The sequence below is a fragment of the Rhinatrema bivittatum genome, chromosome 2, assembly GCF_901001135.1.
Source record: "Rhinatrema bivittatum chromosome 2, aRhiBiv1.1, whole genome shotgun sequence".
Lineage (NCBI taxonomy): Eukaryota > Metazoa > Chordata > Amphibia > Gymnophiona > Rhinatrematidae > Rhinatrema > Rhinatrema bivittatum.
The window spans coordinates 62,714,261-62,729,265 of record NC_042616.1 but is presented as its reverse complement, the minus strand read 5'-3'; the positions used below and the strand labels follow the sequence as shown (position 1 = coordinate 62,729,265).

General features: G+C 44.1%; 1 protein-coding gene across 1 annotated transcript in view; it reads left to right on the top strand.

Annotated features, from left to right (window-relative positions):
• The first annotated feature begins 6,368 nt into the window (after positions 1–6,368).
• The window catches only part of LOC115086024 (myosin light chain 1, cardiac muscle-like), a 49,568-nt gene continuing 40,931 nt past the window's right edge, over positions 6,369–15,005 (top strand). The window contains exon 1 of the mRNA XM_029592605.1: positions 6,369–6,580. Within this exon, the coding sequence (XP_029448465.1) occupies positions 6,470–6,580 (111 nt within the window). The 5' untranslated portion in view covers positions 6,369–6,469. The remainder of the gene's footprint in view (positions 6,581–15,005) is intronic.

The window sequence follows — 15,005 nt, the reverse complement described above, 5'->3', positions numbered from 1 at the left end:
AGTCATACAAAACTGCAACTTTCCTACCTTGGATTCAGGGGCTGGTGGGAATTTTCTCATGCAGGAGATCGTTGACCAGCTATCAATTCCCACTCAGCCTTGTCCTGTTCCATTAGTTCTGTACTCGATCCACGGGGACCCGCTGTCAGGAAGTATCACCCACATGACCGTTCCTCTGGAGTGACACATTGAACCTGGTCATCATGAACATATTACCTTCTAGGGATGTGAATCGTGTCCTCGATCGTCTTAACGATCGATTTCGGCTGGGAGGGGGAGGGAATCGTATTGTTGCCGTTTGGGGGGGTAAAATATCGTGAAAAATCATTAAAAATCGTTAAAAATCAAAAAATCAAAAAATCGAAAAACCGGCACATTAAAACCCCCTAAAACCCACCCCCGACCCTTTAAATTAAATCCCCCACCCTCCCGAACCCCCCCCCCAAATAACTTAAATAACCTGCGGGTCCAGCGGCGGTCCGGAACGGCAGCGGTCCGGAACGGGCTCCTGCTCCTGAATCTTGTCGTCTTCAGCCGGCGCCATTTTCCAAAATGGCGCCGAAAAATGGCGGCGGCCATAGACGAAAAAGATTGGACGGCAGGAGGTCCTTCCGGACCCCCGCTGGACTTTTGGCAAGTCTCGTGGGGGTCAGGAGGCCCCCCACAAGCTGGCCAAAAGTTCCTGGAGGTCCAGCGGGGGTCAGGGAGCGATTTCCCGCCGCGAATCGTTTTCGTACGGAAAATGGCGCCTGCCATACGCGTATGGCCGGCGCCATTTTCCGTACGGAAAATGGCGCCGGCAGGAGATCGACTGCAGGAGGTCGTTCAGCGAGGCGCCGGAACCCTCGCTGAACGACCTCCTGCAGTCGATCTCCTGCCGGCGCCATTTTCCGTACGGAAAATGGCGCCGGCCATACGCGTATGGCCGGCGCCATTTTCCGTACGAAAACGATTCGCGGCGGGAAATCGCTCCCTGACCCCCGCTGGACCTCCAGGAACTTTTGGCCAGCTTGTGGGGGGCCTCCTGACCCCACGAGACTTGCCAAAAGTCCAGCGGGGGTCCGGAAGGACCTCCTGCCGTCCAATCTTTTTCGTCTATGGCCGCCGCCATTTTTCGGCGCCATTTTGGAAAATGGCGCCGGCTGAAGACGACAAGATTCAGGAGCAGGAGCCCGTTCCGGACCGCTGCCGTTCCGGACCGCCGCTGGACCCGCAGGTTATTTAAGTTATTGGGGGGGGGGGTTCGGGAGGGTGGGGGATTTAATTTAAAGGGTCGGGGGTGGGTTTTAGGGGGTTTTAGTGTGCCGGCTCACGATTCTAACGATTTATAACGATAAATCGTTAGAATCTGTATTGTATTGTGTTCCATAACGGTTTAAGACGATATTAAAATTATCGGACGATAATTTTAATCGTCCTAAAACGATTCACATCCCTATTACCTTCTACATTATCCAGAGGGCCATTCACCCCTTGGTTCTGGGTATCCCCTGGTTGCAGCATCATAACCCGCAGATTAACTGGACTTCTCTCTGATTTGACCACTTGGGTTCCTCTTGTTACCCAAGATACTTTTTGGCCTCCGTCGAAGTGTCTCTCAACCAAAGCCCAGAAGCTCTTGTGGGATTGCCTCCGCAATACGCCCAATACTTGGACGTATTTTCCACGAAGGCAGCCAACACCTTGCTGCCCCACCAGCAGTCGGACTGCACCATCAACCTGATTCCGGGCTCCACTCCTCCTCGTGGCAGGGTGTATCCGCTGTCGGCACCTGAGACCCAAGCCATGTCCGTTTATATCCAGGAGAACCTCCAGAGTGGCTTCATCAGTCATTCCAACTCATCGGCTGGGGCCTGCTTCTTTTTCGTGGGAAAAAGGACGGTTCTCTCCGGCCCTGTATTGATTACCGTGGCTTGAATGTGATTACAGTCAAGGACTGCTACCCTTTGCCACTGATAACATAGCTTTTTGACTGCCTCCAAGGGGCTCAGGTCTTCTCAAAATTGGACCTTCAAGGTGCTTATAACCTCATCAGAATCAAGGAAAGCGATGAATGCAATACAGCATTTAACACTAGGGATGGCCATTACGAATATCAGGTCATGCCATTTGGCCTTTGTAATGCACCCGATGTCTTCCAGAACTTGATGAATGAAATCCTTCTTGATCTCCTATATGTCTACATAGTTGTATAACTAGACGACATCCTGATATACTTGAAGAACTTGCAAACTCACTGTCAACATGACTTTCAAGTCCTGCAGCTTTTGAGAGAGAATAATCTCTATGCTAAGCTGGAAAAATGTCTCTGGAAAAACCTTGCTGCACTTTCTGGGCTATATAGTAACCAATCAAGGATTCAGAATGGATCCTGCCAAATGTAAAAGCATTCTGAGCTGGCCTCGACCCACTGGCTAGTCAGCCTTCAATGCTTCTTTTGCTTTGCCAACTACTATTGGAGCTTCATAAAAAACTATTCCCATCTGGCTGTCCCGCTGACTAATTTGACTCGCAAGGGAACCTTCCAGGTGCTAAACATGTCTTTCTACACCGTTCCTGCCTTTGCCACCCGGATCCCCGGCTTCCCTTTATTATCGAAGTAGATGCCTCCTCAGAAGGAGTCGGGATAGTACTAAGCCAACTTGACCCGGCGGGTCTTTACACCCTAATGCATTCTTCTCCAAGAAATTCACCCCAGCCCAACGGAACTACACCATCGGAAAATCAAGAACTCTTGGCCATCAAAATGGCATTTGAAGAATGGTGCCATGGCTCGAGGGTGCCAGCACCATATAACGGTTTACACAGACCATAAGAATTTATATCTTCTGCAACAAGCGCAACATCTCAACCTCTACCAGGCCCGCTGGGCCCTCTTCTTCACACGCTTCAATTTTGAGTTACGCTACCATCCTGCCTCCAAAAACCAGCTTCTCACAATCCTTCTCAACTGAAGAGCTACCTGATACTATAAAACACATAATTATCCCTGCACGGGTGATTGTTGTGGCAACCCAAACAGTCCCAGCAGGGAAGACAGTGGTGTCCCACAAGCTCCAAAATCAAGTTTTGGCCTGGGACATGATTCCCCTTCTGCCAGACACCCGGGATGGGCAAGAAAACTGGCTCGACTACAGCACTATTATTGGTGGCCTGGTATGCGCTCAGATGTTCACGCATATGTGGCCTCCTGTCCAACAAAAACTGCTTACGGTTAAACCCTGGGGCATGCTACAGCCTCTGCAACCTCCTATTGAACCTTGGACATATCTTTCAATGGACTTCCTGGTAGACCTACCGCCCTCTGGGGGAAACACCGTTATTTGGGTCACTGTTGATCGTTTTTTCAAGATGGCCAACTTTGTGACTCTTCCCACCCTTCCATCAGCTCCTTGACCAGCACAGCTCTTCACTCAACTCATCTTCCGACTCCACGGACTACTGCAGACATTACCTCGGACCGTGGTTCTCAATTTACTGCCAAATATTGGGAAAGTTTCTGTAAGAAGTTTTGCGTTACCCTGGATCTTATCTCAGCCTATCACCCACAAGCAAATGGCCAAGCAGAATGGACTAACTGGTCCCTCAAACAATTTCTGCAAATGTATATCAATGCTCGCCAAGATGATTGGGCCAAGTTTCTCCCATGGGCCAAATTCTCTCACAACTCCCATCCTTGCACTGCCACGGGGGCTTCCCCATTCCAAATTATCTATGGCAAGCAACCACTTCCTCCAGTACTGCTGCTTCTTCCTGTTTCATTTCCCATTGCCCCGATGACTGCTGAGAATCTGAAGAACCTGTGGTCCCAGGTACGCAAAATGTTTCTAAAAGCTAGCAGCTCGGCCAAGAAATTTGCAGATTGCCATTGTCGTCCTGATCCCCACTACCGACCGGGCCAAAAGGTCTGGCTCAGCACCTGTTTTATCCAGCTAAGGGTGACATCTATGTGGCTCGCACCCCACTACATAGGACCGTTTTCCATTCTCCAGCAACTGGGGACGGTGACCTACCAGCTCCACTTACCGTCCTCCCTTAAGATCCACAACACTTTCCACACCTCCCTGCTGAAGCCCTTGGTTTTGATGTGCCCCTCCAGGAAGATACCTGAGACCCCACTAGCCACTGCTGAAGAGGAGACCACCTATCAAGTATGAGAAGTCCTCGATGTGCGCAAGCAGGGACGTAAGAGAGAGTACCTGCTTGCTTGGGAGGATTTTGGTCCAGAAGAGAACTCCTGGGAGCCCTCTACCAATATTTTCGACAAGAACTTAATCAAGCAGTTCCACCAGGATCATCCCAAGAAACCCAGATCCCCGGGGAGGGGGCTTAGAGGAGGGGGTACTATTGTGAGAACCGGCCACAGAGACCCGCAGTTGGACTCCCCCACCTACCTGCATGGCCGGTCCCACCTCCTCGGCCCGGGAGCCTCACTGCAACCAGAAGCCGTGGTCAGCGCACTCTACCACAGACTTCCTCTCCAGCACCCATGCCAACACTGCGTGCAGGACAGCATGCTGCCAGCTCCTGCTCTGGCCTTCCTCCTGACCCCCGGTTTCCCAGGCATGCGTGTGTGCCACCTGAACCCTTTTCAGGGTTCACTGCGGGAGGGGCCAGGACTCCTCCTCCCAACCCTGCAACCCTCCTCCTCCCAACCCTGCTTCTCAGGCCTTGCCTTGGCTACTCATGGCTCCTGTTCCTGTTGGAATCCCTGTTGCCTGGTTTCCTGGTTCCTGTCTTCTGTCTTCTGTCTGCTCCGTTTCTAGACCCTTGCTTCACCTGACTTTGACTTCGCCTGCCAAGACCCTTGCCTGCCTGACTATGAGAATCGTCGCTTGCCTGAGATCCCACGTACGTCCAGCCAGCCCTGGTACCCAAGGGCTCAACCTGCGGGGAACGAGGGCTGGTAGTGATGAAGCCCCAGTGGGATCTCAGATCTCTCCAGCCTTGCCTGCCGACGGATGCTACCTCTGGGGCTCCTCCCCATTGGCTTCCACTCCCGCCGGCCCAAGGATCCACTCTCATAATAGGATGCCCTTCATATGGCCATGTCAGGTGTACTGTATTGTCAAAGCTTGCTACATTCGTTCCTTTTGTTAGAACTTTGTTATGTTAAACTTTGTTATGTTAAACTTATTCCTTTTGCTCTCAACTCTCCCACTCTGTAAATCCCTGTTCATTGTAACTTTATCTTTCTAGTTAATTGGTTACCCCTTGTTTCGCTGTAAACCGGTACGATAAGACCCTAGTCTTGAGTATTGGTATATCGAAAGAATCTAAATAAATAAATAAATAAATAAATAAATAAATAAATAAACTTGACTCATTTTCCAGTATTGGCAATTCCATCCAAATGTACGACTGAAAAAAGAGAAAATCAGTATTGTCATTATAAAACAATATTTTTTTCTTCCTCTCAATGTTTATGCTTAGCTGTGACTTTTTTCTATGATTTCCTAAGCTCATTATAATTGTGATCAAATGTCTGGTGTACAGCTAGTAGGGAACTTTGATCGGGATCAGTGATCGTCAGAATTTTTTCCCATTTGGGGATCTTGTGGAATTAAACTTCATTTATGACATGAGTCTGGCTTTGAACTCCCAGCTGCTAAGTGTCATAGGCACCTGACCATATTTGTCAAAGTCTGCATAAATCTGCCAGCGGCCTTACTGCAGGGAAGAAAAGATGTGGTCTAGAGGTTATAATGTAAACCTGTAAGCCAGGGAAATCCTTGTTTTTGCATTTTTATCTCTGCTCTGCTGCATATCTCTCACTATGAGTAAAGACAAGTCAAATATTATCCCTCAATGCCTTCATTTTCCAATCTGTAAGCGGATGCTATTTCTTTCTTTTGAAAGCTACCACACAGGCCGGGTGTCAGAAATGCGCTTCCACTTCTACGGTGACTGCATGCATGTTTTTCTGAAACCCTATTATCTAGAAAGCAGGATTGGATGAAAGATCAGTATTTCCCACAGTGCACAATCTGGACTAATCTGCAGCACAGAGTTCAATCAAACAGCTTATCTCATTATTCCATTAATAGAGAACAGATATTGGAATAAAACAATATTTGGCAGAGAGACGAACACAGACAGAACAATAGGCAGAGACCTGCACAAGACATACAAAGGGAAGAAAGAGAAATATTTGACACTGGTCCAACCCCATACACAAAATCCCTAAACTGTCTTTCTATTTAAGTACTAATTCATGATGCCGCTATGTCCACCTGCTCTAAAATAGCAAGGCAAAATGTTTCATCCTTTTATAGATGTTCCCCTATTGTGAGCTCTGGCATGTGATAGGGTGGCTGAGCGATACAATGCGTGACATTAAGGGACCGAACAGTGATAAAGACCAGCTCGGAGAGAAAAAAAAAAAAGTGAGCTCCACTTTCTTCCTGCTTCCCTGTCTCTCTGTCTTTCTCTCTCCTTCCCCCCTTCCTCTGTGCCTGGGAGAAGCAACATGCCGCCCAAGAAGCCTGAGCCCAAGAAAGAGGAACCTAAGGCACCCCCAAAGCCCCCTCCAGAACCCGAGCCTCCCAAGGAAGTCGCCTTTGACCCGTCCAAGATCACAGTATGTATCTATTGCACACATTCTATGGGGCTGTTTGGGTGCAGCCATAATAATCCGTGACTGAGTGGCATCATATGTTGCCGGGAGAGAGAGAGACAACTGGAGCTCTTCTGCAGCCAGTGCTCTCATTTCATGTAAGCAAGTGTCAGGAGATCCTGCTTGATGCCGGTCTAAAAGACTTCAGGAAGAGCCCTCTCGGGAGAAATTTGGAGAAAAGAAATGCTATGGCAGAGCCGTGCTTGCAGAATACAGAAGAGTCATTTAACTTTCTGGTGATGACTTGGAAACCGGCCTCAGACTGGTTTTAAATGTTCTCGTTGAGGGATGAAAACAATGCAGTTTACTGACGGAAACCGATTTGAGACTGGTTCGCATTCTCACTAAAGGAAAAAGTTAAACGAGGATGGTAGACAGTGCCAACTAATATTAGTGTAGCTAAGATCATGTAAATTTGGACAATTCCATCTCTCCCAGTTATTTGTAGATCACATAGTGAGCACAGTCAAGCAAGAAAGCCCAGCTAATGTTCTGTATATTTAAAACAAAATCAGTCACCCTGTTAATTTGTGCCTACTGTTAAACTTCTTCATAGTTCCCCTTTCTATTCCCCCCAAAACGATGGTCTTTTATTCCTAATTTCATTTGGAGGGAAGGGCAAGGTGGAAAGTAAGTGTACGCCTTTAGTTATGGATACATTCTTTCTTGTTTTGTTTTGGGGTATTTTTTAATGTATTCTCCTGGAATATACTTTAGCTACAGTAAATCTTCATTTGGATTCTTCCTTCAATGAGTTTCAAATTTATTCTATTTGAATTTTCAAATATATTTACTTTAATACATTTAGAACTCAATTGGAAGATATGAAGAATGCCCATTGATAGTTGGTAATAAATCCAGGAACATGTGGTGAATTTCCTGGTGTACTGCAGTAACATGTATACATGTCTATTCATCTTCCTTAATTTGCCAGCCCAGGATCATGCAAGAGTGGGAATGGTGAACACCAGCCCTTAAGTATCATCAATGGATCCGGTTTTCACAGTTTCCACCATAAATACTCATGAGATGTATCTGCATACATTTGGTCCAAGAACCAGGCTGATTTGCATGATTGAGCCAACCTGAAAACCAGATCCTGTTGTGGCACTCTAGGGCAGGAGTTCACCTTTGCTGGACTAGTTCAACTGTGAACTATAAAGCATGAGATGAATTACCAGATAAATGTAGAACGAGCTACTGTTGGCAGGAGACAGCACCCTTGATGACATGAAGTGAATTAAGGTGGAACTAGCAAAGAATTATCATATGAACCATGGGACACATTTCAAATTCTTTGGAGGGAGATCTGAGCACAGGCTGTGCAGATAATTGTGCAATTGGTAATTTGAATAGCCTCTTTTGGAGCATACAATATGGTTTGATGATAAACAGTAGAGTGACACGCAGAGGAACCTAGATTTCTAACAGTTGAACTGCCTGAGAAAGGGAAGCTTTTATAAACACGTCATAGATTTATGGTATTTCTCCATGGAAACTGAGACACTTGACGAGAAAAAGGGGAGACTATATTTTTAATCTTATAAATGAATTATTTTAGATTTTTTTTTTTTAAATCAGAACGATAAAAAATGTTAAATTAAATACAAATAAACTAACTTTACTACAGGGAACACAGCAACCTAACAGCAAGTTTCTAGTAAAGCTAAAAGTAATGCAATCTGCTGAAAAATACATGTTGACGACAATATTGGGTTAGGGCGAATGAATTAGAGAAAGAATGGTGGATGCATGGAGCATCGTTCCTGTGGAGGTGACGGAGGCAAGAACAGGAACAGAATTCAAGAAAGCATGTGCTAGGCACAGAGGAGGATCCTTAGTTGTGAAGGGAAAGTCAGAGATGAACTCTGCTGTTTGACATTGCACCAAGAATAAAAGTGAGCAGGTTAATGGGCCTCACAGTCCTTATCTGCCATCAGATTCTCTGTTTCTATGTTTCTAAGTGCCCCTTTAAGATGAAATTCCACTGCAAAAAGGAAATGTGAGGAATTATACCCTGAAATCTTCAAGGAGGCCACAAGATATCACAGCCTGCGGCTAACAGACATTACAGCAGAAAATGATCTGTTATTAAACGAGACAGCAAATGTAGGGCCAGTGGTGGATTTTCCTTAGTCACATCAGCAAAGTCATGTGATTGCTGAGCAGAGTCAACATAGCATTTATTTATTTACATTTATGACCCACCATATCCCAAATTATGGCCTATGGTGGCTCACAAAGTAGTACAAAAAGAAATAAAATTGGCACAAAAATTCCACCAAACAATTCCAATAATCGAAAGTATACAAATGTCATAAAATAAAGAAAACACTAAATAACCATACCCATTAACATGAGAACATCTTTAGCTCAGAAAGTGCTGTGAACCTAGAGTTAAATAAAACAATGGGATTGCGAAGTCTAATTCAGTTAGATTCAAAACCTTGACAAGAGATAGGGGGGATATTAGTTCACTTTGCATAACATGAGTGTCAACTAGTGGGTCAAAAAATACATGGTATGACAAGTAGTATTCCCCTTCTATTTGCCCTCTTCCCTCCTAACAAACCACCCAATACTCCTCCTTCATTGCCCCTTCCCTCCTTGCACTTCTCTACCTCTCCTCCATCATGCTTCTCCTCTGGTCTCTTTATTTTTGATGGTACATTTGCACCCTGGAACCTACACTGCAAGCCACTGTTGGTTTCAACCAAATAACCCAATATAGCTCAGGCTGAATTTTAACTTATGTGGCTTAGGGGATCATTTTCTGAAGGGATCGCACACGAAAAGGGACTTTTCACGTGCGATAGCTAAATCGGGGCGGAGTCCACACCAGAAGGGGAGAAGTCGGGGTGGTGGCGGGGCGGACTCTGCAACGACTTCTCTGAGCGAAAGGTAAGACTCCTTATCGCCGCCAGTGGCGTGCCCAATAGGACCACTTTTCACGGTGGCGCTATTGGGTGCAAAAGCCAGCAGCGATAACCCCGCGGTGGTGCGATCGCTGCTGGCTTTCGCAGGTCCGCCCCCCGCTTCACCCACCACCCCCCGTTACTGCCAGATTCTCTAAGGTCTGTGACCTTAGAAAATCCAGGCCTTAGTTCACCAAAATCTAAACCGATGGTGACTTAGATTCCCACTTCTGAGCCAGCTGGCTGAAATGGAACAAGGGTGGTTTTGAGTTTCATTAGATACTTTTCTGACATGCAACTGCTATAAGATTACTATGGGAGCCAAAGCTGAGATGGGAGGGCTGGTTAGACGAAGGGAAATCATCCTGCCCCCTCCTCTACTGGCGAGATATCTGAGTTGGCTCATGTCAAAATCCAGGATGGAGCATGCAGAGCGTTCTAAGATGGCATGCTTACAAAAATGAACTGAGCAAGGCAGGGCAAATCCACACTGATTGTAAAAATATGGATTTTAAGCAGAATTGAACTGTAGCTTTATTTATTTCTCACATTGTTAGACTGCTCCTTCCAAGTAGACTGAAGAGCAATATGCAACAGCAAAACAATATTATTGAATTTGATTTGGTCTACAGTATAATTCAAGCACATCACAGCAACTTAATGAGCAACAAAAACTGAATAAAATGTAAAAAAAATCTCAAATTTCTGACAAAAAGAAATAAAACCAATTGGGACAATAATATAATAAAAACATATTAGGGCAACTTTAGCCAGCAAAATAAAAAATATGAAAACAGTTAAAAAAAATCTTTAACAAAAAACAGCTTTAGAATTCCATAAAGCAGTTGGAAATAGCCATGCTTTATACGGTTTCTTAAGAAAGGAAGGCTTTTGACTAATTTAAGCTTCCATCGAGTAGCGTTCTGGCAAACCACTCCTTTACAGGAGGTGCCTTAGAGATGTTTATCAATCTAATTTTGTCTGGTATTTCGAAATGGAGCTTTTAAATTGACTCAGAAACATGGAAAAAGTCAGGATGAGCCCTACAGAGCTGGAATCTGCACTGGTTTGTAGGACGGTTTTCCCATCCTCTAGTCAGCTCTAATGTATAAAGTGGTCAGTATGCAATGCATAAGAATAAAACATTGCTGCACTTTGCAAAGCAGTGGCTAAGCTTTCTCATCACCCCATTTACCACAGAGATATAGAGAAATGGCATGCCATAATCACATACTTCTCAGCAAAGATCTTTAAGAACATAAGAACATGCCATACTGGGTCAGACAAGGGTCCATCAGGCACAGAAAGCATCCTGTTTTCATCCAGGCCATAAGAACCTGGCAATTACCCAAATCTAAGTCTATTCCATGTTACTGATGCCAGTAATAGCAGTGGCTATTTTCTAAGTCAACTTAATTAATAGCAGGTAATGGACTTCTCCTCCAAAAACTTATCCAATCCTTTTTTTAAACACAGCTACACTAACTGCACTAACTACATCCTCTGGCAACAAATTCCAGAGTTTAATTATGCACTGAGTGAAAAAGAACTTTCTCTGATTAGTTTTAAATGTGCCACATGCTAACTTCATGGAGTGCCCCCTAGTCCTTCTATTATCCGAAAGAGTAAATAACCGATTCACATCTACCCGTTCTAGACCTCTCATGATTTTAAACATCTCTATCATATACCCCCTCAGCCGTCCTTCATTGCTGCCAATATTTCCTCTGTCTTGCTTAAAAATATAACATATATTTCCACTTTCTCTTTCCCAAAAGGCTTCTTACTCCAGTGAATTTAATTGAGATCATATAGGGTCTATGCCTTCCTCACAACAGCTTTGAAATATTGCCATGCGAGAAAGGGCTTGCACTCTATATACTACAGGAGCGCAATTGCCCTACTCAAGCTCATGCTGTGACTGTTGAGAAAGATTGGAACTACAGATCTCCAGAAGGCAAACAACAGATCACTCCTTAATCCAAAGGGATAATGCAAACTGCAACTACAAGCCCATAGTTGAACAAAATTAAAAGCAAGACAGGCTCAGCCTGGATTTTCAGAAGGATTTTCAGAAGGCGTTTGACAAAGTTCCTCATGAGAGGCTTCTAGGAAAAGTAAAAAGTCATGGGATAGGTGGCGATGTCCTTTCGTGGATTGCAAACTGGCTAAAAGACAGGAAACAGACAGTAGGATTAAATGGACAATTTTCCCAATGGAAGGGAGTGGACAGTGGAGTGCCTCAGGGATCTGTATTGGGACCCTTACTTTTTAATATATTTATAAATGATCTGGAAAGAAATACGACGAGTGAGATTATCAAATTTGCAGATGACACAAAATTGTTCAGAGTAGTTAAATCACAAGCAGATTGTGATAAATTGCAGGAAGACCTTGTGAGACTGGAAAATTCGGCTTCCAAATGGCAGATGAAATTTAAAGTGGATAAGTGCAAGGTGATGCATATAGGGAAAAATAACCCATGCTATAATTACACAATGTTGGGTTCCATATTTGGTGCTACAACCCAAGAAATAGATCTAGGCGTCATAGTGGATAACACATTGAAATCGTTGGTTCAGTGAGCTGCAGCAGTCAAAAAAGCAAACAGAATGTTGGGAATTATTAGAAAGGGAATGGTGAATAAAACGGAAAATGTCATAATGCCTCTGTATCGCTCCATGGTGAGACCGCACCTTGAATACTGTGTACAATTCTGGTCGCCGCATCTCAAAAAAGATATAATTGCGATGGAGAAGGTACAGAGAAGGGCTACCAAAATGATAAGGGGAATGGAACAGCTCCCCTATGAGGAAAGACTAAAGAGGTTAGGACTTTTCAGCTTGGAGAAGAGATGGCTGAGGGGGGATATGATAGAGGTGTTTAAAATCATGAGAGGTCTAGAATGGGTAGATGTGAATCGGTTATTTACTCTTTCGGATAATAGAAAGACTAGGGGGCACTCCATGAAGTTAGCATGGGGCACATTTAAAACTCATCGGAGAAAGTTCTTTTTTACTCAACGCACAATTAAACTCTGGAATTTGTTGCCAGAGGATGTGGTTAGTGCAGTTAGTATATCTGTGTTTAAAAAAAGATTGGATAAGTTCTTGGAGGAGAAGTCCATTACCTGCTATTAAGTTCACTTAGAGAATAGCCACTGCCATTAGCAATGGTAACATGGAATAGACTTAGTTTTTGGGTACTTGCCAGGTTCTTGAGGCCTGGATTGGCCACTGTTGGAAACAGGATGCTGGGCTTGATGGACCCTTGGTCTGACCCAGTATGGCATTTTCTTATGTTCTTATGTTTTTATGTTCCTTTCAATATGGAACGAACTAGTCACTCTACTCCACTGGTTCTCAAATCAGTCCTTGGGGACCACCCCCGGTCAGTCCTGTTTTCATGTTGTCCACAATAAATCTGCATATATTTCCATACAATAGAGGTGATGAATGCTCCTATATTTGATGCATATTTATTGCTGATAAAGATAAACTGGTCAGGCTGGACCTTAGGGCCAGGTTGAGAATCATTGATCCCTTTAGAAGGAGCATATTGTATGGAGACAGCCATGTAAAGTCTGATGCTGTGGTGCAGATTAGATTGTCATGAAAATCCATCCAACTCTATTCCTGAATAGTAGGAAAATAACACTCCAAGCCAGTGGCCCGCCAGTTTAGCCAGCCACATCGTAGCAGGAGCCAAATATCAAATAACCACCTTCTCATGCTACCTTGTCTTAAGACTTCTATTACTTATTGTTTCCTTACTGCTATTAGATATAACCAGCACTGTATAGATCAGTGGTTCTCAACCCTGTCCTGGGGACCCCCCAGCCAGTCGGGTTTTCAGGATATCCACAATGAATATGCATGAGAGAAAATTTGCATACACTGCCTCCATAACATGCAAATTTTCTCTCATGCATATTCATTGTGGATATCCTGAAAACCCGACTGGCTGGGGGGGTCCCCAGGACAGGGTTGAGAACCACTGGTATAGATACACACAAAAGACGGTCTCTGCTCCGAAGAATTTACAATCAGTTATTAGGATCACATATTTAAATACATCAGTCGGCAGTCACAACAAAATCGTTAAGATCTCACCCTCCACCTCCACCATTCCTTTTGAACTTCATTCCATTCCAGGGACTAAATTGGTGGTTGAAGCACAAGTTTTTAAGTTTCTGCTACTAAGATACTCCCACCATTAGGGATCAAAGTATATCAGAGGCAGTGCTGTACTAATCCCGCCATAGTTTCACAGAGGCATGACACCCGTGTGAAACATGAAAATAGAATGAGCAACTAAAGAGGGAACTGGGGAAGGGAGGTTCTTATGGGCATAATAAAAGATTTTATTAAAAAAAAAAAAAAGGTACAAAATAAAACATAAGGGTCACAAGAAAAGTGACCCAATAATAACTGTAAGCAAGACAGGAGCAGGCAAGTTGATATTTTGTGGGATCAGGTTGGTAGCCACTTTAAAATGTAAGTATTATTTCAGATATACCCTGCTTTAAATACAATGTCATTGGGGTAAAAGTGTAAAAAATCCAGACCTGTGGCTCCCAAGTCTCAGCACTGTAGCACCTGTTATGAAGCAGACACCTGAATGTAATAGTATATTTATGTGCTTCCAGAATTGGGATACCTCTGTGATTTCGCATGTTAGCTCGGCTTACTGGAAGTTCTTTTTTTTTTACCAGCGAACAAGGGCTTCCTATTCCATTACATCACAGCACAGTCATTTATGATAATTCTGCCATGAAATGTCAGTTCGCTTGAAGAACTTGATTTATTTGGGTCATAATGGCAGCATTAAAAGTTAAGGTGGAAAAAAAAAATCCTCAATGCTAAGAAGAATACTGTAGCTGTATTTTCACAAAGCAATAAGTTAAGATGAACTTGATAAATTAACATTTTTTTTAAAAATTCCAATGAATCCATAGTTTAAGTAGTGGGGGGGGGGGGGTGGGTTTCAAAAACAGATTACAGATTGGTGTGGGGCAGGATTTTTTTTTTCTGTTCTGCACATGTGTGGTGTGATACCCCCCATGCTTGCTGACGAGCAATGTTATTAAATAGAGATGTGCTTCATTTAACGCTTTCGGGTTGGGCTTCGGATCGGGCGCTCCTTGGAAAATTTTGTTTTCCCTTGGGTCGTTTTTTTTTTCCGGCAATTTTTGACGAAGTGCATTAGTGTGCACTAATGGGCCTTACTACACACTAACAACCAGTTAGTGCGCACTATCTCAGCATTAGTGCGCAGTACACTGACCGAGACAGTGTGCACTAGCTAGATATTAATGTGCATTAAGCTGCGTTAGGGCACACTAACAGGTTAGTTAGTGCGTCCTAATAGAACTTACAGCGCACTAAGTATATAGTAGTGCACTGTAACTAATGTTAGTGCGCACTAAAAACAAAATGCAACTTAAAACTTTAAAAGTATCAATTCAGAGAAGT